Genomic DNA, 23,214 nt, shown 5'->3' with positions numbered 1-23,214 from the left:
AGGGCGCAGCGGGAAGGCGGTGACGGCCGCTGTCGAGGGGTCCTCACTCCGGGCTCCCTTTCCTCCTGCAGGACTCGCTCTGGCAGCAGGAGGTCTCCAATCTATCCGAGTGGCTGAGTCCCGGCCCTGAGCCCTAAGCTGGGGGATTCCCACCCCCCGGCACGCCCCGTGCTTCCACGCCTCCCCAGCAGCTGTTGGCGCCGCGTGCTGTCTGTCGTTCAATAAACTTGCTCTGCGCGCGCCGCCTCTGTTTCAGTGTTGGGGGGCGGGGTCAGGACGGGGCGCCCGCGCTGCCGGATGACGTCATCCGCGCTTCCGACAGGCGCGGGTCGAGCGCCGGCGGGATCGCGTCACTGGTGCGCGCCGCGGGTCCGGGCGCGATGGCGGCGCTGGGCGGGGATGGGCTGCGCCTGCTGTCTGTATCGCGGCCGGAACGGCAGCCCGAGTCGGCGGCTCTGGGCGGTCCAGGCCCTGGGCTGTGCTGCTGGGTGTCAGTGTTCTCCTGTCTTAGCCTTGCCTGCTCCTACGTGGGCAGCCTCTACGTCTGGAAGAGTGAGCTGCCCAGGTGCGGGGGCTGCGCGCGCGGCTGGAACCCGCGCCTCCGCGAGGCGGGGCTGTGGGCGGAGCTTGGGCGAACCGGGGGCGGGGCCGCGCTATCCAGAGGCGGCTGTGGGCCCCCGGAACTTACTGCTCCCTCCGTAGGGACCATCCTGCCGTCATCAAGCGGCGTTTCACTAGCGTCTTGGTGGTGTCCAGTCTCTCGCCGCTTTGCGTGCTACTCTGGAGAGAACTCACAGGCATCCAGGTGCGAAGGAGGCGGGGCAGAGGGCAAGAGGGGGAGGATCTCTGGGGTCTTTAGCGGGCAGAGAGCAAGACTGATGCCTCCTTTCCTGTGGCTCAGCCAGGCACATCCCTGCTCACCCTGATGGGCTTCAGGCTGGAGGGCATTTTCCCAGCAGCGCTGCTACCCCTGCTGCTGACCATGGTGAGTGCCCGTGTTATTTTTCTCTTTGTTTTTAGCATGATGTTCCTTTCCATGGCCTTTTTTTCCCATGTGTCTGTATTTTGAGGGGCCGCAGAAATTGTGAGATGGCCCTTGGCCCTCAGGTACGCATGGGTGGGAAATCCTGGCTGAGAACAGGAGGCTTGAAGTCTCATGAGGTCTTTTCTGAGCAAGGGTAGTGGATTATGGTTTAAGCCTTTCCTTTGATCACTCGTTTTCCTGTCCCCAGATCCTTTTCCTGGGCCCACTGATGCAGCTCTCTATGGATTGCCCATGTGATCTGGCAGATGGGTTGAAGGTTGTCTTAGGTGAGTCCTTAGGGCTGAGGGAAAAAGTAGGCACAGGCAGCCCAGCTGAGAAAGGGAGTAGGTGGGCTTGTGGCAGGACATGGACAGGAGATGTAGGAGATACCTGTTTCCTTATCAGTAAAATGGGAACATGTAGCAGATGGCCTTAAGAGTTGGTTTCTGACATCCAAGGAGTCCCCTAGGAAGTCGCAACAGTACTTTGTGTGGACTAAAGAATGTTGGTTCTTCTCTAACATTTGGCTCAAATCAGAGCTGGTCTTGAGTTCTGACTTTGATGTTTCCAGAATTTACTACCAGGATATTCTGCCTCAGCTACTAATACCTTTCCTTTCAGTCCTCTTGAAACATTGTTCTGTGCTGGGTGTGATGATAAAGTTTTACTCTTACCAGTTTTCAGGAGTATTGATACCTAATCTGAGTTTGGCCAGGGAAAGGTTGTGGGAGGGGGGCCTTTGGGGCCTCTAGGATCTCTTTGTTCAATAGCTAGTCACTAACTCTCGGTCCTGAATCCCCTCCCTAGCCCCTCGCTCCTGGGCCCGCTGCCTCACAGACATGCGTTGGCTGCGGAACCAAGTGATTGCACCCCTGACAGAAGAACTGGTATTCCGGGCCTGCATGCTGCCCATGTTAGCACCATGCACGGGCCTGGGCCCTGCTGTGTTCACCTGCCCACTCTTCTTTGGAGTTGGTGAGTGTGTCTAGCCTGGTCCTGTTGAGATGTTCCCGGCACGAGAGCCAAAAAGGGGGTTTAGAGCAAGGGTGCGGCCTATAAGGCAGTCGTAGAGGAATGTGACCTAGTTCTTGCCTTCTCCCAGCCCATTTTCACCACATTTTTGAGCAGCTTCGTTTCCGCCAGAGCAGCGTGGGGAGCATCTTCTTGTCTGCAGGTGAGTCCTAGAAAGCTTGCCTGGGGCAGTCCTGGGTCGGGGTGTGTAAGGGTGTCCCTGATAGCCGTTCTGGAGGAAGACTTGGGAACAGGGGCTGCAGTATTAGAAGGGCCCCTTGCCATGGGAGTTGGGGTGTAGAGGACAGCCATAGGTCCTGGGGCAGGCAGCCACTGCCCTCGGGGGAAGGGGATGTCTCTGGCTGATGGGTGTGCAGTGCTGGGGCAGGAAGAGCATGCAGGTGTGGTCACTCGCGGCCTCCCCGTCTCCAGCGTTCCAGTTCTCCTACACAGCGGTCTTCGGTGCCTACACTGCTTTCCTCTTCATCCGAACAGGTTGGTCCTCAGTCTCTGACGGGTCGTTCCCCCCCCCCGCCGCCGGGGGCTCAGGGGCCCACAGGAGTGGGTGGGAGAATGGGAATGTTGTTTGTTGTAGGAGTGGCAAGTTTCTTCCACTGTGGTCTGAGACTGGCAGAACCAGGACTTTCAGCCTGGTGAGGTCTGAGAGGTGGGAGAGCGGAGGCTGTGTGGTGTGTGTGGGCGGTCACTGATGTCCTGTTTCAGGGATGTGGGTGATTAGCCCTGGAAGGGGGTGCGGATGCTCCAAAAGCTGCTCTATCTCCCCTCCCTAGGACACCTGATTGGGCCGGTTCTTTGCCACTCCTTCTGCAATTACATGGGCTTTCCTGCCGTGTGCGCAGCCCTGGAGCATCCGCAGAGGCGGCCCCTGCTGGCAGGCTATGCTCTGGGTGTGGGACTCTTCCTGCTTCTGCTCCAGCCCCTCACGGACCCCAAGCTCTACGGCAGCCTTCCCCTTTGTGTGCTTTTGGAGCGGGCAGGGGACTCAGAGGCTCCCCTGTGCTCCTGACCCATGCTCCGATGAACTCTCACGGGCTCCGCAGCCCCTCCCCACCAAGGGGTACTGCAAGGGGAGGAGCTGGCTGGGGTCCCCGAGATCTCAGGAATTTTTGTAGGGGATTGAAGCCACAGCTAGTTGAATCCCAGGGACCAAGAGAAAGGAGCAGATACCCAAAGGGTGCAGCCCCCCTCCAAAGGAGGTTGAGGAACAGCTGGGGGTGAGGGGACAAGGGGCAGGTCCCAGGAGCCGTGCACTCCCTTCCTCACTTTGGACTGCTGCTTTTCTGAGCTCCTCTGCCCCCATCTGCCTCTGAAAAGCTGCTCGGGGGTGGAATTTACAAAATCCCTCCCCCCAACTTCCCAGGGTTTTCTCATTGTCTTTTTGCATCAGGACTTTGTATTGAGATATTAAAGAGATTTAACTTGGGTAACATGGCCTTGAACCTTTGGAAATCAATCTATTTGGGGTCTTTTGAATGTGCCCACCAGTCTACGGCCATACCACTCCAAACGCGCCCGATCTCATCTCAATGTGCCCACCACCTTTCTTGGCTACTTTGAACACTAACCTCTGGGCAGTTCAGCCTGGTAGGCACAATTCCCTGAAGTCAAGGATAGGATGGGGTCCTCAGATGCCTTGGGTCTGCAGCTTCCTTTCTCAGCCATGCCCCAAGTCCTAGCACAGGTGGACCTGGGACTGCAGGTGCCACATGTGAACTTGGCTCAGCCTAGGGCCTCTTGGCTCCCAGGATCAGGGAATGGAACCTAGGGCCCTGACCCCAGTGATGGAGCCTCCAACCTGTGTCCCCTGAGAGCGTAGAGGGTCGACTGTAGGCTTTCCACCAGGACCACCTCAAAGTCTACCAGCCTCACATTACACAAGGAAGAATAAACAGGCTCCAAATGGGAGAGGAACCAGCTCAGAGTCACTGGGAGTAGAGGCTTTTCTGGCTTGGCCTTTGCCACTGTGTGGTTAGTCTAGTCCCTGGAGGAACTCAGAACAAAGACTGCAGCCCGGAGAACACCAAGGACCCTGCTGAGCAACACTGGAACTCAAGGTTTTTTCTTAGAACTTTAGTGTTCTACCTGCCCTTCCTCTTGTTTTTTGAATGGTTTTCATTCCCTTGCCCCTGGGACTTTAACTTTTAAAAGAATATTATACTTTGAGGTCTCACTCTAGACTGCAAGAGGTGGTCCCAAGTCCCGTCCCAGTCCCAAGGCTGGTGGTTGAAAGGAAATGGGTGTGCAGTCACTCCCCAGGGCACCCCCAGCTTGGCTTTGACTACACTACATCCACCTGGATCTAAAAGGTCGTCATGACAGTCACACACCTACCTTGCTGTGGAAGCTTTCCTGTCTTCGGCCTGTGTAGCAGCTGTTGGGGAGCCAGAGGGGGGTGAGCACGGCCCTGTTTTAGAGTGTACCTTTGGGATCTTGGGGTCCAAAGAGGAGGAAACCCAAAACTGCCCCCCAAATTAGGTTGTGGTGCCCCAAGAGCACTGGGCTGGCAGGGTGCTGGGGGTGTACTGCCTGCCTGGTCCCCTGGAGACTGGGAGACCTGGGCTGTGCCCTACCCCTTCTCATGCTCCTGCTCAGGAACTGCCCGGTGCCCCCATTTCACCTCCTCTGTGGGGGGTGGGGGTGAGCAGCAGTGCAGTGATGCATGCAGGGTTGCTGTCCCCCTGCAGGTGAGGGATTCTCCCAAGGGCTTGGTTATGGGAATGGGCAGGATTAGATCCTGAGACTGAATCCATACTCCTAACCTCCCACTAAACCCTCACTCACAGGTTCCCACGTCCAAGGGTTTTGCCCACCTCCTAGAAGTTGGCGTCTGTTTGCATGCAGTCTTCGACTAACGGGGTGGGAGGCTGGCCCAGGGTTTAGGAAGTAAAGCAGTGTGATTGGGAAGCGAGTCCACTGACAGCTTGGGTCCGAACCCTCTGCCTCCTACCAGCTCTGGGGTCCTAGACGAGTTATTTAACCTTCCTAGGACTCCATTTCCCTTTACATAAAACGGGTGATTGATTCACTACGTTAATGGGCGTTTAGTGCTTAGAACAGCACCCCTCTACCCAAGTTCTCAGTACAACTACTCCTGTTTGGGGTGCATATACCATAGGCGCTCCATAGCGGCTGAAACCAACACTACTATTCTCCCTACCCTCCAAGGAGGATACAACTGACCTGCCCCTGCCATGGGGAGTCCCAACAGGCAGCCCTGTCCCTCTGCTGAGTGGCGCTGGGGTGGGCGGGGGGGGGAAGTGCTGCACAGGACCCGGCATGGAGGGCAGGGGAAGCCAGTTTTATTGAGCAAAGTTCTCAGGACCGGACCTGGAGCCTAGGTCTCCTCCCAGGAGACAGGACCCCTAAACCTGCTCCCCTGGGTCTTAGGCCCACCACCTGTAGTCTCCCAACAAGGAGAAGACCCTTATTTGGCGAGAGATGACTACGTGAGCAGCTGTCCAGCAGGGAAAAGACAGATGGCTGGAGGAAGGGAATGTGCCACAGCAGGCAGACTGTCTCCTGCCACGAGCAGCTGAGGACAGGAGCTCCAGGGCTAGGCCTTTGTGACCTCGGGCACTGGCTGGCCTGGGCCTGCCCTGGCAGCGCAGTGTCTATGGAAGGGTTGAGGTGGGGATGGCCAGGCTGCCAACCTGGGGCAAGATCACTCAATCTCCAGGATGAGGTCATCGCCCTCCAGTGTCATGTCTGTGGTTACGTGGACCTTGCGGACAGTGCCCTCCATGGGTGAAGTCACCACAGTCTCCATCTTCATGGCGCTGAGTACACAGAGGGGCTGGCCCTTGGCCACCTTGGCCCCAGCTGCCACCTTGATGTCTATTACCTTCCCAGGCATGGGTGCCCCGATCTGGCCCTTCACATCCTTCAGGGCCTTGGGGTGGAAGTGCATCTCCTGTAGACAGGGCAGAGGGGAGGAGACATGAGGCACAGGCCCTGCCCATCCCTACTGCCTGGCTGGGCCTAGAGGGGTGGGGGGGACTGTACCTTCATGGCCTGAGTGTCCTTGACCAGGATGGACCGCAGCTGTCCATTGAGCTCAAAGAAGACCTGTCTCTGGCCAGCCCGGTTCAGGTCACTCATGGCGAGGGCTTTGATGTGCAGGGTCTTGCCCCGCTCCAGCTCCACCTGCAGGGAAGGCACGGAAGCTCAGAGCTGGGGGTGGGGGACAATAGAACACACAAGTCTGGGTAGAGCAGCCCCCCGACCCAGTCCCAGGCAAGTCCCCTAACCCTGGGCCTCAGCTCCTCACTTGTAAAGGCCTAGCCTCCTGGTCTGTCCAGGGTGCTTTGGGTACCCACAGCCTGTGAGGCGGGGTGACAGCCAAGCCAAAGTCTGGAGCTCTAGATGTGGTGTCCTTAGGGATGCAGGGGCAGGGGTGCTGGGGTGGAGTGTAGACAGGTGCCAGAGCCACTGACCTCAAACTCCTCTGCAATTTTGGGTCCCTGCAGGAAGAGGCGGGTATTGAGGCTATCCAGGGGGCCAAAGGTAGCCGTGAAGTCCTTGAAGTGGGCAAAGACGTCTGGATATATGGCTGCTGAGAGCACATCCTCCGGGGTCACCTCCTCCCCATGCCGCTCTATCAGCTCCTTCTCTAGCATCTGCAGATCTAGTGGAGGGAGGGAGGCTCCAGGCCGCCCCTCTACCCTTGGCAGGTCCTTTAGCACCTGGGGAGCAAAGCAAGAGGGTCAGGTCTGATGCTTGCACCCAACCTCCGCCCTCACACTGTGCTGGGCCTTCCTACCTTAGAGCGGAGGGGCTCAGGGAACCCCCCGTGGGGAATGCCAATGTAGCCCTGCAGGAACTCTACCACGGAGCGAGGGAAGGACAGTTCTTCTGCCTGGGCTTCAGCCTCTGCCCGGCTCAGCCCATTCTGCACCATGAACTGGGCCAGGTCCCCCACGATCTTGGAGGATGGTGTCACCTAAGAAGAAAAGCCCCTGGGTTAGGATGCTTGGCATCTTATGGAGGCCCAGAAGCAGGGATAAAAGCACTGGGCCTAGCTCACCTTGATGAGGTCGCCCAACATCTGGTTGGCCTCCACATAGGCCTTCTTGACCTCCTTGAACTTGGAGCCAAGCCCCATGCTGTGTGCCTGGAAGTGCAGGTTGGTGTACTGGCCCCCTGGGATCTCGTTCTCGTACACGTCCGAATTGCCAGACTTCATGGTGGCCGTGCAGTCAAAGGCCGCATACAATCCCCGGGCCCCCTCCCAGTACTCACTGTAGTCAAACACACGCTCCAGGGGCACCCCTGCAGGGAGGCCAGGAAAATATGCTAAGCTCCCAGGTGCTCCTCCCAGGACCCCAGAGCCAGCGCAGGCCCCATCTCAGATGTGGGTGAGGAAGGCAAGGTCAGGAAACATCTGGATTCTAGCAAAGGCCAGACTCCACTAGGACTACTGAGGACCACACCCGTGAGGGGAGTGGCCGTGGACTCCCGCTGTTCCTACCTGTGTCTAGGGGAGTCCCTCGGGCGCAGGCCACCAGGGCCCCCATGCTGGGCTGTGAAGTCATCCCGGACATGGAATCAGCTGCCACATCTACCACGTCGGCCCCAGCCTGGGCACAGGCCAACATAGCTGCCACACCTGCCCCTGATGTGTCATGGGTGTGGATGTGCAGTGGGAGGTCGGGGAATCGGTCCCTGAGGGAGCTGACCAGCATGGTGCAGGCCATCGGCTTTAGCAGCCCTGCCATGTCCTGGGGCAAGAAGGAGAGAGGCGGTGAGGAGGGGGCATGATGAGGGGGACATATTGTGGGGGTGATGGGTAAGGGGCTGGGGGAATCCTGGGGTGGGGTGCAGGGGTCCAGGCACCTTGATGCACAGGATGTGGGTGCCAGCCCGCACCAGCTCTTCGGCTAAGCCCATGTAGTACTGCAGGGAGTATTTGGTGCGGCTGGGGTCAGCCACATCACCGGTGTAGGAGATGGCGGCCTCCACCACACCGCCAGCGTTGCCCGCGGCCTCCATGCCCAGTAGCAGATTGGGCATGTAGTTGAGGGAGTCAAAGACCCGGAAGACATCCATGCCGTTCTCCTTGGCCACCTCACAGAACCTGAGTGGGTAGGAGAGCCCAAGGGTCAATCCCATCTCACTCCCCCCCGCTCCCACTCTGGCCCTGGCCTGGCAGGGGGAGTGGCATCCACAGAGCCAGTGTGTGTGTGGGGGGGGGCACCCCAGTGTGGGCCTGGCAGGGTCACCCCAGAGGCATCTGGCCTCCAGCAGAGCTGTCCTGCCCTAGTCGATCTGTACCGTGCAGCTCAGTCTGCCCAGGTCAGAAGAATCAGCTGGAGATTCTTTGCAAGAGTGACAGCCTGAGGGAGAAAGCGCACCGAGCGAAGGAGCCCTGAGGCTTCCACTGCCCCCATGAGTTAGAAGTCCTCCCAGTTCTCCAGCTGTAACTCTCACTCCATGAAACTGCCAGATGGCAGCCCTTGCTGGGGACAGCTATGAGGCTCGGTGTCAAGCCCTCCTCGGGGCGTGCAGGCCATTGCAGTGGGGCCCGGCACCTACAGTGTCTGCACCCCGCCCCCCGACCGACCCCAGGCTCACTTGAAGACCACGTTGTCGGGGTAGTTGGTGTAGCCCACAGCATTGGCCCCCCGCAGCAGCATCTGGAATGGGATGTTGGGGATGAGCTCCCGGAGTTCCTGCAGCCGCCGCCAGGGGCACTCATACAGGAAGCGCATGGCAACATCAAATGTGGCTCCTGCACAGGGACCAAGAGGCCCGGGTCAGCCCCTCACTCCCCCGGGCCTCCACCACACCCGCAGCTCTGCAGCCTGAGCCTCCAGCCCTCACCCCATCCCGCGCGTCGTCAGGTCCCTCACGTCCCTGCCCCAGCCCTTGCAGACTTTTCCCTTTGCTGCTCTCAGGGTAGCTCAGGATCAGTGTCCTCTGTGCCCCCTTTCACAGTCCTGCCACCAATTCTCTGTGCCGTAACGAACAGACTGGTCACTCCTCCCTGACCTTAGGCTACCAGGGTCCCAGCTCTGTGAGGCGTGCCCAGAGTGGGCCCCAGTCACTGCTGAACTAATGAACACCAGGCCTTGTTCACTTCTCGCTGGTTTCCTCGCTGTTAACATCTCTAGCCTCTGGAGTGGCCGGTGGCTGGGCCACACTGGATACCCAATTCCTTCCAGGAGCTGTCCCACGTTCCAGCCCCCCTCCAGCCTACCTCCCCAGTTCTCTATGCTGAAGAGCTTGCTCAAGTTGTGGGCAACATAGGGAGCAATCTTTTTGAGATCGTGGGTTCGCACACGAGTGGCCAGCAGTGACTGGTGGGCATCCCTGAAGGTCGTGTCCATCAGCAGCAGCCCCGGGTGGTTCCGCACAGCTCGGGCAAAGCCCTTGGGCCCCTCCCGCAGCAGGATGTCTCTGAAACCGGCCGGGGGTGGGCCTAGGGCAGACCTGGGCATTAGTACCCATCCTTCAGGCAGCAGAGCCTCCTCTTTGTCTCCCCGAGTTGGCACAATGAATCCCACCTACCTATGGGCACCGCAGGGACAACAGGGTCCGTGGGGCTGGGGCTGGCCTTGACGGGGATTGGGGTGGTTGGGCCGTTCACCATGACATGACCTAGGGAGAGAGTGGGTAGCGGGATCAGGAAGGGCTAGGGACAGTCCGAGTTGAGGGCAGAAGTGACAGTGGATGGGCCTGGGGATGAGGGCTTCCTCCAGGATCCCCAGTCCTCTCCAAAGCCAGGGCCTCCTGGGTCCAGGCAGTGGGGATCTACTGAGGGCCGCATGGACAGAAAAGGGGACATCTCTAAGATCAGGAGCAAGGAAGGTGGGCAAGGTGGGAGGGTGAAGCAAAGGAGGAGGGTGTCGGACCAAAACGAGAGCAAGGACAGTGGGTGCTAGGAAGCTCTTCTAGGCAGGGGCCCAGGAGCAAGGCATCTGGGAGGGGAGAGAAGGGCCGTCTCGGGGCCGGACCAAGGTAGTGCAGCAGCTTCTGAGCCCGGTTCTGTGCAGGCCGCAGCTGGAATAGGTCCGGGTTCTCGTCGATGAACTGGGTGTCCACGGTGCCTGCCAGGAACTGCTGGTTGTTGAGCACATTCTGCAGGAAGGGGATGTTGGTCTGCAGGACAGAGGTGGGTGGGAGGGTGTCACCATGTAGCACGGCTGGGGAAAGAAGAGGCTGAGGGTGCCACCCTGGGCCAGCACAGCTCCCCCCACGTTCCCCAGGATACTAGGCTGAGGTCTGAGGCCTCCCTGTGGGATGACAGTTCCCCATCTCCTCACCAACCCCCTATTCTGGCAGAGTCCCCTAAGTTGTTCAGGGGCTGAGCCCACTTCCTCCCCTTTTGCTCACCCCAGAGCCTGTGCCAAATCACCTCCTCCTTCCTCAGGGATCTGGAAATTAAGTACCTCCCCTCCACACAGCCCAGAAAATGGGTCAGGCCCTTCCCACGGCACCATGACACAAAGCAGCCATGCTTCTTGACAAATGTCCCTACCTTCGGCGACCCCCTTCCCTGCAACCCTCTGCCCCCAAGAACCACACTTTGGTATCCTCACTGAGCTCCATCCTGGTGGCTAACTCCCGCGGGCCCTCTCCCACCCTGCACTTGCTAACAGCTCCCACCTGGGCATTGTTGCCCTGGGCTTCCAGAGCCTCCTGCTCTCCTCCTCCCCATCCCCACTGGGGGCTCCTCTCACCCCTGCAGGATGGAGTTCTCAGAGCTGTCACTGGGCCTCTTCTCCTCACTCAGCACATTCCCCCTGGGTGGCCCCATCCTGGGCAGCCGGCTCCAGAGCCAAGACCCTAAAGTGGAAATGCCTCCTGGGCACCTCTCCTTGTGTGGCCCTCACACAAGCTCATCAAGTCCAAAGTCCGCTTCCCTCACCCAGTCCTCCTCTGCCCTCTGCTCGGGGCCTCACTGCCCACCCGGTTACACAAACCTACGCTCCATCACCCCCAGTACCCACTCCTGTGTCACCGGTCAAGCCAGATGGTTCTACCATGGCCATCTCTAGACTCTACGACCCCTTGTCTCTAGGCCATGCCTTCTGCCAGGCTTCCAAGTCACAGCCCCCTCCAGCCACACCAGACTTCTTTGTGCTCTCGTGCAGCCACACCTCTGCGCTGGCCTGGTGGGCGCTTCCTCGAAGTCTGAACTGGAAGGCCTTTGTCTGTACCTCCCACCCTCACAAGAGCTGGGCCCTCCCCCCTTTTGAGTAGGCTTCTGTGGGATCAGCTGTTGGAAAGCGCCTCCCTAGGCCTCAGCTTTTGCTTGTCTGCATTCTTCCTACGCCTGGGAGCCCTGGGAGCGTTCTGGGGTCAGGGGTGCTGTCTGACGTATCTGTGTCCACCTGCTTTGTGCACAAGGGTCATTTCTGCTCATTGAACTGTGGGGAGACAGCATGAAGCTGGAGTCGGCCAAGTCCCATCTAGAGGCCACAAGGGAGCCTGGAAGGCAGCATGGAGCGATGTCCCATGACTGCCAGTCCCCGTGGGTGGAATTCGAGCGTGCATGTGCATGTGCCTGTGACACATGGCTGTCACTTCAGATAAGGCATCCCGTGTCACCCACTCATGACCGCTGTTGGCAACTTCAGTAGGGACTCATGCTGCTGGGCCCTGCCGCCGCTCTGAGAAATTCTACCTGTGCCCCTGCCCCCCACCCCGCGCTCCCATCACCTGGAAGTCCAGATGCAAAAGGTGCCTCCCCCACAGTCACTGCAGAGTGGGACCCAGCCAATGCTGCCTCATACCTCTCTGGTGTGACAGATTCACCTACCTGTCCCTGAGACTAGTCCCTGCCCCTCCTAAAGGGACATTTCAACTGGGCCAAGGCATGGCTTTTGAGAAGATAAAACCAATTTAAGCCATCTAAAGAACCTAGAACCACACAGGGGTAAGAGGGATTCTCAGAGGCCTCCCCTGTTCCACCTTACATTTCCCATTTGTAGGCCCCTCCCCCTTTGTGATTTTGTGGGAAATCGGTCTTCCCTATGTAATATGTGAGCCCGGTGGGGGATTAGGAACCAGGCCCATCTGGTTCTTGATGTACCCCAACTCTCAGCACAGAGCGGCTTGTGATGGATGCTAGTAGACTGGTTTGTTTGGAGTGAATGAAAACATTCTTGAAGGTGAAGAGAGGGACAGAGATATCCCATGCTTCTGAGCATCAGAGTTGACCTGGGCTAGAATCCAGTGCCTTCATTTTACAAATGCAACAGCTGAGGCCCTGGGAGTGGCAACAGTTAGGAATGACTTCCAGCTGCCAGGTGGCTGCGCCCCTCACAGGCTACATCTCTCCTCTCAGCCCCATGAGGCACGTGACTAAGTGTAATTAATACCCCTTGGCCAAGATAAGTCAAGTGTTTCAACGGTTAAATAACTTGCCTAAGATCAACCTGCTGTACCAGGCAGAATCAGAATTCCGTTTCCCAGGGGTCCTGGCCCACCCAGCCCCGAGGAATCATGTCTGCAGGGAAGGGAAAGGGACGAGGGTGGGGGGGTGTCCAGGTAGCCTGACAACTAGGAGATACCTGGAGGAAGTGGCGACTCCCCTTGTTTCCCGAAGAACCAGGAGCGCGCTACCTGGTTCCGAGCACTGAGCGCTCACACCCAAGCCCCGGCACTCGGAGGGGGGAAGCCGGAAACTCTTCCCCGCACCGCACCCCCGCCGGGAGCCCTTTCTCAGCCCAGACGAGGGCACCCTGGGCCGCTCTCCCAGGACAACGGCCCGACAGCGGCAGAAGGTGGAGGGAGGGGCTGCCGGCGCGGCGAGGACCACTGACGCACAGCTTCAAACAGCGTGCCACCGCCGGCCTGCCGGGAAACGGCGCGGCGCAGGACCAATCGGGCCGGAGGCGGAGACCGGTTGGCTCCCGAGCGCGCCGGGCGGGGCAGGGAGCCCGGGAAGGGGGGGGAGGGAGGGGCACGGCGCCAGCCCGGAGGCCGAGCCCTCTCCGCCCCACCCCGCAGCCGGCCTGCCGGGGGCTTCGCCCCAGCCCCTCACTTCCACCCCCACCCCAGGCCCCGTGCCTGTTGGGGACCCTCCACGTGACTCGGTGATGCAGAACGGTTATGACCTTCAGCGTGTGTCTGTGAGGGTCCCAACAACAGTGCGGGTTTGCGCCCGGCCCTGCCTGTGGGTGCGGGGACGTGTGGGTGTGTGGGCATGTGTGGGTGTGCTGGGGAGGGTGCCAGCGACATGTGACAAAGGCTCCCGTCTCTGGGAGATGGTGAAGGGGCCCGCGAGCTGGCGCTTTGTCTGGCTGTCTGCAGAGTGACGGTTCGCGCAGCGGCGGCGGGCGCCCGTGCGGTGCAGGATGCCGGGGCGCCAGGGTGGCCGGGGGTGCGCGCGCCTGTGCCAGGGTGAGTGCGCTGCGGCAGCGCCGGGGGACTGCGCGGCGGGCCCGCGCCGGCCCGGGCTTCGGGCGTGACCGGGAGCCACCCGTGGGCGCTGCGGTGGCCGCGTGTCCCCGTGACCTCGGGAGCCAGCCGGCCCGGGTGGATCCCCGTGCGCCCCTCCCTGTCCGCCCTCCACGTGCGTGTCCGCGGAGCGCGTGCTCGCCGGCGCGCACCCGCCTGCCTGTCGCTGCCGCCGCCGCCGCGAGCCGCGGGGAAAAGGTGCCGGGAACCGAGTGAGCCGGGGCCGCGGGCCCGAGCGCCATGGGCAGGGGGGCGCGCGGCGGGCGGCCGGTCAGCTCCTGGCCTCGCCCCCGCGGGAGAGCCGCCTGGAGTCGGCGGGGGCTGGCCAGGCCCACAGGGAGGCCGGCCCGCGCCCCCTGAGCTACAGACACCAGGTGAGGGGGCCGCGGGGCACAGCAGCGGTGGCTGGCCAGGGAGGGGCGACGGGCCACGGGAGGGGCCTGTGGGGGGGCGGTGAGGGCGCCTTCCCTGGCGGGGGAGGGGATGGCGCGGAGGGAGGGGGCTGGCGGTTCCTGGAGACGCCAGAGAAAGGAAGTTCCGGGACCCTCCCTGCTCTAGTGCCCACCTCCGCTTCCTGCTTCATGCTGCACCTTGTCCCCAGAGCCAGGACCCCCCTACTGGCTTGGGAAATGTGACCTTTACTCTGGGGGGCCTGGCCCTGCAGGCCCCAGCCTTCTTTCAGCCCTGGGTGGGGGGCCCCTGGGGCCTCTGACCCTGACCCACCCCCCTTCACCACCACCACCACCACCACCCCCCCCCCCCCCCCCGCCCCCAGGCCAGGCTCTGGAAACTGGCCCTTGGGACTGGGTCGCAGGCACAGTGGGCACCTGCACCCGCCCCACCTGTGCCTGGGCTCTGGCCCTTCCCTACAGGGCGCTCACCATGGCCCCCCCAGTCCTGCTGCTGCTGCTGGCCAGTGGAGCGGCCGCCTGCCCACTGCCCTGTGTCTGCCAGAACCTGTCCGAGTCGCTCAGCACCCTCTGTGCCCACCGAGGCCTGCTGTTTGTGCCGCCCAACGTGGACCGGCGCACTGTGGAGTTGCGGCTGGCTGACAACTTCATCCAGGCCCTGGGGCCGCCAGACTTCCGAAACATGACGGGGCTGGTGGACCTGACGCTGTCCCGCAATGCCATAACCCGCATCGGGGCCCGTGCTTTTGGGGACCTGGAGAGCCTGCGCTCCCTGCACCTGGATGGCAACAGGCTGGTTGAGCTAGGCGCCGGCAGCCTCCGGGGCCCGGTCAACCTGCAGCACCTCATCCTCAGTGGCAACCAGCTGGGCCGCATCTCGCCTGGGGCCTTCGACGACTTCCTGGACAGCCTGGAGGACCTGGACTTGTCCTACAACAACCTGCGGCAGGTGCCCTGGGCTGGCATCGGCGCCATGCCCGCCCTCCACACCCTCAACCTGGATCACAACCTCATCGACGCACTGCCCCCGGGCGCCTTCGCCCAGCTCAGCCAGCTCTCCCGCCTCGACCTCACCTCCAACCGCCTGGCCACGCTGGCCCCCGACCCGCTGTTTTCCCGGGGGCGCGACGCGGAGGCCTCGCCCGCCCCCCTGGTGCTGAGCTTCAGCGGGAATCCCCTGCACTGCAACTGTGAGCTCCTGTGGCTACGGCGGCTGGCGCGGCCCGACGACCTGGAGACGTGCGCCTCCCCGCCGGGCCTGGCCGGCCGCTACTTCTGGGCCGTGCCTGAGGGCGAGTTCTCCTGCGAGCCACCCCTCATTGCGCGCCACACGCAGCGCCTCTGGGTGCTGGAGGGCCAGCGGGCTACGCTGCGCTGCCGGGCGCTCGGCGACCCCGTGCCCACCATGCACTGGGTTGGCCCCGATGACCGGCTGGTTGGCAACTCCTCCCGAGCCCGGGCTTTCCCCAACGGGACCCTGGAGATCGGGGTGACAGGCTCTGGGGACGCAGGGGGCTATACCTGCATTGCCACCAACCCTGCTGGGGAGGCCACTGCCCGAGTGGAGCTCCGGGTGCTGGCCCTGCCCCATGGCGGGAATGGCAGCGCGGAGGGGGGCCGCCCAGGGCCCTCGGACATTGCTGCCTCGGCCCGCACTGCTGCCGAGGGCGAGGGGACACTAGAGTCTGAGCCAGCTGTGCAGGTGACGGAGGTGACCGCAACCTCAGGGCTGGTGAGCTGGGGGCCGGGGCGGCCAGCAGACCCCGTGTGGATGTTCCAAATCCAGTATAACAGCAGCGAGGACGAGACCCTCATCTACCGGTGAGGAGGCACTCTGCAGCCCACAGCCCCAGCCTCGCTCCCAACTGCCCTCTGGGCCCCTCTCCACCCCTCCCGCACTCCACTTCCACACACCCCTCCTCAGCTTCTGAGCTGCCTGCAGGGGGAGGGGAGGGGCAGGCCCCAGGGAGAGGTGGGGAGTGGCCCAGGAGCTCTCTCGGTTCAGGCTAGCCGGTGTTGGGGTCTCTGTGCGGAAGCGTACAAGCCTGGGCCACGCGGACGCCTTCTTTCTGGCTCTGGCCACGTGACTCTACACCGCCTCCCTGGCTTGCCCTGGGCTTGTGCGTCCACACACACACACACACACACACACGCCCGTCTGTCCCCGTGCTCTGTCCCCAGCTGCACACATGCATGCCTGTCTTGGCTTCTCTGCCTTCTTGAGTCAACAAACGAGGCCCAAGTGGCCCTGCGGGCGGGGAGTGTTCTGAGCTGGGACCTGGGGAGCATGCGGCACGGGTGGGGGGTGGGCAGTGAAGGGGTGGGGGCTGGGGTCAGAGCCTGGAGCTAGGCTCTGACCACCCACCCCTGCCCGCAGGATTGTCCCGGCCTCCAGCCACCACTTCCTGCTGAAGCACCTAGTCCCTGGTGCCGACTATGACCTCTGCCTGCTGGCCCTGTCACCCGCCGCTGGGCCTTCCGACCTCACAGCTACCAGGCTGCTGGGCTGTGCCCACTTCTCCACGCTACCGGCTGCACCCCTGTGCCACGCCCTGCAGGCCCACGTGCTGGGCGGGACCCTGACCGTGGCCGTGGGGGGCGTGCTGGTGGCTGCCTTACTGGTCTTCACTGTGGCCTTGCTGGTTCGGGGCCGGGGGGCCGGGAATGGCCGCCTCCCCCTCAAGCTCAGCCACGTCCAATCCCAGACCAATGGAGGCCCCAGCCCCACACCCAAGGCCCACCCGCCGAGGAGCCCACCACCTCGGCCGCAACGCAGCTGCTCCCTGGACCTGGGAGACGCCGGCGGGTGCTACGGCTATGCCAGGCGCCTTGGAGGGGCCTGGGCCCGGAGGAGCCACTCTGTGCATGGGGGGCTGCTCGGGGCAGGGTGCCGGGGGGTTGGGGGCAGCACGGAGCAACTGGAGGAGAGTGTGGTGTGATGGGGAAGGGAGTCAGCCCGGGGCGGGCCGGGGAAGGGGCAGAGGGCATGGGGAGGGCAGCTGTGGGGCCCGGTGGGTCAGCACTGCCTGGGAGCCCCTCCTGATTTTACCCTTGGTACCTCAGGCCCCCTTTGTACCTGGCAGGACAGGGGGCCCTTTCCCTGGTTCTGGCCTCCAGACCCGCGTTCCCCCAACAGGTGCTCACAGCCACCGAGGCAGAGGCTGCTGCCACCAAGCGGGAATCTTGTTTTTCTTTATAATAAAATTGTTGGGTACACCTCAGTGCTAGCCTTGACTTATCCTGCTAGGCTCCCTGAGAGCGGAGGGGAACGTGGGCCAGCAGAGGCACACAGACAGGACAGGGTCAGGCCTGGGGCTGTCAGCCCCACAGCGGTGGCCCAAACAGCCCGGGGTGCCCTCAGCCTCATCTAACAGCCAGGTGCTTGGGACTGGTGCTTCCTGTCCCAGGTGAGCCGGAGCAGCCCCTCGAGAAGGGGATAGGCTGTGCCTGAGCCCTCTGGGCCCTATGCCTGCATCTGTAAGTGCAGAGAACAGCCCTTCCTGGCAGGATGTGGACAAGATGTGACATCCTCGTGGAGGCATGGACGCCAGGGTGCACAGAGTGGCAACGGGCAAGGGGACCATGGCACAGCCTTTCAGGGTGAACGGACCTTGGCTGGCAACACTCTTAACTCAGTAGGAAAGTTCTCATGGCTTCCATTGGGTACAACCTCATTCACCATCTCCCAGGGCATCTTCTGGATTTGTAAAATGTTATCCCAGAAGGATTGGAAAAGGCTTGGAATCCCACTGCCCTGCTATCAGCCCAAGACCTTCTGGAAGGTTCGTCAGTGCTAGAGGCCCTGAGCTCCCAGCTGCTCCACGGATTCCCCCCCACCCCCCACCCCATGGCTTTGCTCTGGGCTTGTCTGGAAAGGCTGAGTCAAACCCTTGCTGGACACTGGAGGGGCAAACACCAGGGCAAGAGGGGGGTGCCCACATCCGCAGGGCCAGTGCCCTGCTCTGCCTCCTCTCGACCCAAGATCCCTGCCAGCCTCTGGCCCCGGGCACAGCCTCGGCCAGCCTCTGAACAACCACAGCTCCCAAGCGTCAGCTGGGAGGAATGATGCTCCAGACACAAATGCTTGCAGACGTGTGGCTCTCCACGGCGCTTGGCAGCCACCCCCCTCCCCCGACACTTTAAGAACATGCAGGTGCCTGGGCCGCACTGCGGAGGGCGGACACTGGCCCGTGATAGTGCCCAGACTGTGGCGGCCACCGTACCTGTGCCAAGGGGCGCATGGCGTGTATGTGTGAGGCCCGCCGTGGCTCTAACGGGCAGCTCGGGGAGAACTGCACAATAGGTGTGTGCGCATACACATGTGCTGGCCAAGCTCACACACTGGTGGGTTTGCACAGTGTTGACACACACGTGCGCCTGCCCTCCCAGCCGCAGAACACATACCTGGATGTGGCCCAAGAGAGATCCTGGTTTAAATAAATGAAACAAGGTCCTCAACAGAATAGCAGGAGAGGATGAACCCTCCAAGGGGCTGTGGGGAGAAGGCAGAGGTGGCACAGGGCTGAGGGGAGACGAGAAGGAGCAAGGAGCTGCCAGGTGCCAGGTGCGGGAAGCTCTAGATGTGGCAGGAGCCAGCGGCCTCATCAGGGTGCACGTCTGGGGAGGACTTTGATGCCCCACGGAACCAGAAACACGTGCCCCGCAGCTGGCCTTCCCACCTTCCTCCTTGTGGGCCCCGTGGCCCCTTCTCCGCCCTCAGGGATCTAAGGCAGGGGGTCCTCATGAGCCTGCCGGGCTGGGGGACAGGTGGAAGGTCCGGTGGCCCGGGGGGTCACAAGTACAGGGGCCAGCGGGGGGCAGGGCACTGGTAAGGATGACAGAGCAACAAGGGCAGGCGGGTGAAGGGTGGGGCAGTCGGGCTCCACACTAGGGTCACAGTGCATGCCGGCCACCCGGCCCCAAAAGCTCCCCTAGGACACCGTGTTGGGAACACCAAGGCCCCTCAGAGAGCAGCAGGTTGAATACAGGACGTCACAACACATCTCTGTATGTGTGCAGGAAACAGCCCCCAGGCCAGGAGCCCTGAGGCTTCCCATGGGAGAGCACAGAGACCCCGACACCCCAGGAACACCATCCCCTCGGAGGTGGGCCAAGGGCCTGAGGGGAGACGGCTGACCCAGCACCGGCCCCACAAGTTTCCTTCCTCCCTCTTTCTCTCCCAAGTGCTTTTTTGAAAGGCTTCTGCACCCCCTCAGGGCCCCTGCCAGGACGCATCACAGAGCCGCGCTGGCGGGCGAGAGGACAGTGCTGACTGCAGGCCCTGAGCCCACCGACCGAGCCCGGACCCCAGGGAGGCCCGGAGGCAGCCAGGAGGAAGTGACACGAAGGGGCCATCAGCCAGGGCCCCAGCGCACAGCATGCACGGCAGGCCAGGGAGGGCATCCCCTGCCTTGGGCTCCATCCTTTGGACACTCCCAGGATAGGATGAGGCACGGGCCTGCCCAGCAGCCACCGCACGGTAGGGCCGGGCAGCATGGCCCACGAAGGGCAGCGCCCTCCTCCCTGCTCTTCCTGTGTTGCTGGGCGGCTGCCTGCAGCATCTGCCCTGGGGATGCCCACGGGTATGTAGGACAAGACAGCACGTGGCTGTGGTTTCGTCTCTAGCTACACACACGGGGAACCAAGAGGCCATCGAGCATTTCAGGTGCCTGCCCAGCAGCTGGGCCCCGTGCCTCCCTCTGCCCTGGCTCAGGCCTCCAGCTGCAGCCTCCCTTCCCGGCGGTCCCAAAGGCACCCAGCATGATGTCATTATGTGCCAGGCCAGGGGATGAGGGCAGTGAGGGCAGACAGGGGGCTCATTTTATGCAAAGTGACCTTGTCCACACAGGCTTGTGCTCTCTCACCCAGGGTTTTCCTGGGGTTCAGAACTACCCGGAGAGCTTGTTCCAAGCACAGGCTCTAGGGCCCGCACCTCAACCTGTGGGATCAGAACTTCCAGAAGGGAGGCCTGTAATATGTGGATCGAACACAGACTCCAGGTGATCTCACCTAAGAAGGACAAGAAGGAGCGTGGGGCTCCCCGGAGCAAGACTCCTGGCTCTGGCCGAGCCCCGCCCCCCGAGCACTGAGGAGCCCAGGCCCACTCCCAGGGCGGCTGAGGGGCCAGGCTCCAGCAGAGGCAGAGAGGCCAAGGGACAGGACTGGGGCAGGCCCGAGAGCGCCTGGAGGCAGGCAGGGCCGACAGCCTCTCACCTTTACACCTCGGACTCGGAACTCGGCAAGGGCTCTGCTCATCTTGGTGGCAGCCGTAGGGTGGTCTTTGCCGTGGGCGATGACTTTGACAAGCAGGGAGTCATAGTGTGGGGATATAACAGCCCCTTGGAAGGCAGACGCGTTATCCAGGCGGATGCCCATGCCCTCTCCGCTCCGGAACACCTGCGGGCAGAGGCGTGCAGTCGGGACCTGGGCCGGGAGGAGGAGTCCAGATGCGCCCCTGGGCCCGGCTGGATGCGTGGGGACGTGGCAGGGCGCGCCGGGGCGCGCACAAGGGCACCAAGTCTGCTAGGGAAGTTCCACCTCATTTCCGCCAGCGAGGCCAGGGGCATCCTGCCTTCTCTGGCTGCCACACGGTCACTGCTTCCTTCCCCCGAGAAGAGCTGGCAGGGGAGGGGGCAAGAGGGGGTCCAGGACAGGACCTTCCCGGCCGGCCCCAGGGCTGCAGGCCCAGAGCTCCGCAGAGCACGGAGAGCGGCCCTGGGCAGTTTAACACCCACGGTGAAGGGATGGCGAAGGCCTCAGTGTCTCCCCCCACCCCCACCTTCCATTCCTTCCACAAGGGGAGAATGGGAGGGAGAAGGAGAGGAGGCAGAGGAGATAAGATACTGAGAGCGGGGAGAAGGGCCGGACATGAGGCGCATGCCCAGAGAGGGAAGCAGGGCCCAGAAGGACCTGGGTCCCGGAGGCAGACTCATGGGGGCGGGCAGGGGTTGCAAGTAGCAGCTGGACGGAGACAGGGTCCTGCGGGGACAGAGGTTCACGGTGTCTGGGGTAACGGGTACACACATGAACGTCCATGATGGGGCCCGGGCTGAGTCCCAGCAGGGAGAGCCTGCAGCTGGGCCAGGGGGCCCCTGTGAGGCTCGGGGGAGGAGGACGGGGAGTGGGAGCGACAGCCCAGGGGGCTTGGGACACCCGCCGCGCCATGTTTCCGCTTCTAAGGGACACAGGCCTGTGTTCGATAAAAAGGAACTTAATAAAATATTTAAGGGTGAACACTCAGCTGTGAGCAGGAACTGTCAGCTAAAAATATTCTGTGGTAAACCAGGCTCAGAGGAGGCAGGCCTTGGAAGTGGAGGTGGAAGAAGGTAGTGGCGCGTCACAGGGCTGCCCCTTCCCCACTGAGGGCGGAGAAGTCAGGGGCCCCCGCTGGACAGCACTCCAGCCTTCAGGCTGGCCCCCACCTATGGACTTGGATTGTTCCAGAAATGGAATTCCAGTGGCAGCTCTCTCCCTCAAGCCTCCCAGCTCTGCAACTTTCAGAATGCAGATCCTCCCTTTCCCTCCCCACATCACTTGTTTCTCAGAAGCCCAGTATCTGTCTCCAAATCATCCTGGTCCTCTCCCTGGGCCAGAACCTGAGCTCCCGCACACGTCCTGCTTCCTCGGAGGCTCAGACCAGATGGGGAAGCAGTAAAGCAGCGGAGCTGGTAGCAGTGCTGCTGAAGGTTCCAGAAGTATTCTGAGCCAGCGTGAGCTCGGGGGCCAGGGGACAGGCACCCCAGCGGTTCAGAGGGCGCCTGCCCCAAGCAGGCCCAGAGGCTGGGAGTGAGGAGGGGCGGGGAGGGGCGGGGGAGGGCTGTCTGTGCTGAGAAAAGAGAGGGGGAGCAGGACACACTCCCGGGGGCAGAGGCATGGCAGGACCCACCTCCACGTCTGCCCACCCAGCCCCTGGCGGCCCCGAGCCGGCCTCCTCCCTGCCCTCCGCCTTCTCCCTGCCACATGACTGTGGCATTGATCCTTAATGGGCCCCTCGCTCAGCCTGTCTTCTCCACTGGGACATCTGGGCCCCGGTCCTTTGCAGCAACTCCTGGGTCCTGCCTTGCCAACCACACACCCTCAGACCGAAGGCAGGACAGAGGCCACTGCTCTGTCCTTGGGCTCTCATAAGAAGCCAAAGTCGAGGGCCTGGGCTTCGTTTCTGGGGACCCTATATTTGGCTCCACCCAGCTGGTCCGCTCCCTGTTCTGCACGATTCACTCCCTGGTTTCTTAATCTGTGCTCATGGCAGTCTCCCCCTGGAATGTTCTCTCCTTACTCTTGGACAGAGTGCGGCTCCTACATACCCTCAGCCATCCCAAGCGAGGGTTCCCTCGCCCTGCTGGGCCCACAGGAGGGTCTCCCCGCCCATGAGATCAGTGCGTGTTCCGTGGGAAGGCTGACATACCTCGATGCGGCCAGTGTCCGGCTGGAAGCTGCGCGCAGGGTCCTCCGTGGTGACCCGGCACTGAATGGCACAGCCATTGATACGGATGTTCTCCTGCCGCAGGCCCAGGTCAGGCAGGCTCCGGCCCTCGGCCACGTGAATCTGGGCATGGACCAAGTCCACACTGCAGGGGGGCAGGGAGGAGTGGAACGTGAGGCAGGGGATGGATGAGGAGGGTGGTCCCCACCCCTGCCTGCCGACTCTTCACCTGCTCCCTCCCACCAGACCAGCAGCCCCTGCCTGGTGCCCACTTGGGTCAGGAACTCCAGGCAGTCTGAATAAGGAGGTGGCAGCCGGAGAGGGGCCAACTGAAATATTTGCATCTACCTGCTCTGGTACCCGCCACCAAATGGCCCCTCCCCATACTCTGCCCTACTTTCTTCCTAGGGTTTCTGTCCTCCTGCCTCCCCCAAACCCTCCCTTGATCAAGCCGGACTTGAAGCCTCAGACAGTGCGGAGAGCAGTACGCATTACACCCCGACAGAGGCAGGGGGCGGTCTGCAAGAGAGCGGGGTTGTGACCGTGGGGCTTGCTGAAATGGGAACCACCAGCCGCTGGGAGGGTCTACGAGGGGATGTGCCACGGGGAGGGTGCCATCCTCCAGGGATCTGTGCAGTGGCTGGGCTTGTGCCCGAGACCCCACCCCACAGGAGACCTTAGGGCACAAAACTCTCCAAATGTGCATGATTTTATAAGCTCAGCCTCACTGACTGCCATTCTCTTAAGGACAGCGACAGATTCAAGTGGAACAGCTGTTTCAAAAAAACAAAAACCAAAAAAACTCAAGGTTATTTAAATGTATTGTCACTGAGGCTTGTGACAGGGACAGCCTGTAAACGGCACTGGCAGACTCTCCCCGGTGTCCTGTAGAGCACCTCAGCGTGACAATGACTACCGTGCGC

General features: G+C 61.9%; 4 protein-coding genes across 21 annotated transcripts in view; 3 read left to right on the top strand and 1 right to left on the bottom strand.

The window, feature by feature from the left end:
- The window catches only part of TOP6BL (TOP6B like initiator of meiotic double strand breaks), a 105,741-nt gene extending 105,392 nt beyond the window's left edge, over positions 1-349 (top strand). Inside the window, exon 16 of the mRNA XM_073883416.1 lies at positions 72-349. Coding sequence (XP_073739517.1) covers positions 72-137 — 66 coding nt within the window. The 3' untranslated portion in view covers positions 138-349. The remainder of the gene's footprint in view (positions 1-71) is intronic.
- On the top strand, positions 339-3,483 carry RCE1 (Ras converting CAAX endopeptidase 1). 5 transcript variants are annotated; one of them, XM_025879310.2, is made up of 8 exons: positions 339-565; positions 703-805; positions 902-985; positions 1,233-1,311; positions 1,832-1,999; positions 2,127-2,198; positions 2,424-2,530; positions 2,827-2,969. In XM_025879310.2, the coding sequence occupies exons 1-8, from the start codon at positions 381-383 to the stop codon at positions 2,833-2,835; spliced, it is 807 nt and encodes a 268-aa protein (XP_025735095.1). In that variant the 5' UTR covers positions 339-380; the 3' UTR covers positions 2,836-2,969. The 5 variants fall into 5 exon arrangements, with proteins under 5 accessions (XP_025735095.1, XP_025735094.1, XP_025735090.1 ...); XM_025879305.2 differs by having other exon boundaries at positions 341-565; positions 2,413-2,530; positions 2,827-3,483; XM_025879307.2 differs by having other exon boundaries at positions 341-565; positions 2,468-2,530; positions 2,827-3,208.
- A 1,852-nt stretch (positions 3,484-5,335) lies between these two features.
- The window catches only part of PC (pyruvate carboxylase), a 96,897-nt gene continuing 79,018 nt past the window's right edge, over positions 5,336-23,214 (bottom strand). For all 13 annotated transcript variants that reach the window (XM_025878522.2, XM_073883406.1, XM_073883407.1 and 10 more), the window contains 13 exons: positions 22,274-22,436; positions 20,083-20,265; positions 10,009-10,153; positions 9,563-9,652; positions 9,252-9,473; positions 8,627-8,783; positions 7,889-8,129; positions 7,524-7,773; positions 7,080-7,324; positions 6,816-6,995; positions 6,490-6,738; positions 6,059-6,199; positions 5,336-5,966 (listed from right to left, as the gene is read on the bottom strand). In XM_025878522.2, coding sequence (XP_025734307.1) covers positions 5,718-5,966; positions 6,059-6,199; positions 6,490-6,738; positions 6,816-6,995; positions 7,080-7,324; positions 7,524-7,773; positions 7,889-8,129; positions 8,627-8,783; positions 9,252-9,473; positions 9,563-9,652; positions 10,009-10,153; positions 20,083-20,265; positions 22,274-22,436 — 2,515 coding nt within the window. In that variant the 3' untranslated portion in view covers positions 5,336-5,717. The remainder of the gene's footprint in view (positions 5,967-6,058; positions 6,200-6,489; positions 6,739-6,815; positions 6,996-7,079; positions 7,325-7,523; positions 7,774-7,888; positions 8,130-8,626; positions 8,784-9,251; positions 9,474-9,562; positions 9,653-10,008; positions 10,154-20,082; positions 20,266-22,273; positions 22,437-23,214) is intronic.
- Positions 12,723-17,090, top strand: LRFN4 (leucine rich repeat and fibronectin type III domain containing 4). Of its 2 annotated transcripts, none has more exons than XM_073883415.1 (3): positions 12,723-13,402; positions 14,332-15,690; positions 16,247-17,090. In XM_073883415.1, the coding sequence occupies exons 2-3, from the start codon at positions 14,342-14,344 to the stop codon at positions 16,806-16,808; spliced, it is 1,911 nt and encodes a 636-aa protein (XP_073739516.1). In that variant the 5' UTR covers positions 12,723-13,402; positions 14,332-14,341; the 3' UTR covers positions 16,809-17,090. The 2 variants fall into 2 exon arrangements, with proteins under 2 accessions (XP_073739516.1, XP_025734312.1); XM_025878527.2 differs by having other exon boundaries at positions 12,723-13,833.

The sequence above is a fragment of the Callorhinus ursinus genome, unplaced genomic scaffold (assembly GCF_003265705.2).
Source record: "Callorhinus ursinus isolate GAN/ISIS: 27379988/994484 unplaced genomic scaffold, GSC_fseal_2.0 scaffold51, whole genome shotgun sequence".
Lineage (NCBI taxonomy): Eukaryota > Metazoa > Chordata > Mammalia > Carnivora > Otariidae > Callorhinus > Callorhinus ursinus.
The sequence above is the reverse complement of the archived record's forward strand: the minus strand, read 5'-3'. Positions and strand labels throughout refer to the sequence as shown.

What these genes read in the sequence shown, in the direction of transcription:
- RCE1 (XM_025879305.2), top strand. Translation starts at nt 381, where the DNA reads ATGGCGGCGCTGGGCGGGGATGGGCTGCGCCTGCTGTCTGTATCGCGG. An exon ending in TGGAAGAGTGAGCTGCCCAG is followed by an intron (nt 566 to 702) that starts GTGCGGGGGCTG and finishes CTCCCTCCGTAG; the next exon opens with GGACCATCCTGCCGTCATCA. An exon ending in GAGCATCTTCTTGTCTGCAG is followed by an intron (nt 2,199 to 2,412) that starts GTGAGTCCTAGA and finishes ATGGGTGTGCAG; the next exon opens with TGCTGGGGCAGGAAGAGCAT.
- LRFN4 (XM_073883415.1), top strand. Translation starts at nt 14,342, where the DNA reads ATGGCCCCCCCAGTCCTGCTGCTGCTGCTGGCCAGTGGAGCGGCCGCC. An exon ending in GACGAGACCCTCATCTACCG is followed by an intron (nt 15,691 to 16,246) that starts GTGAGGAGGCAC and finishes CCCTGCCCGCAG; the next exon opens with GATTGTCCCGGCCTCCAGCC.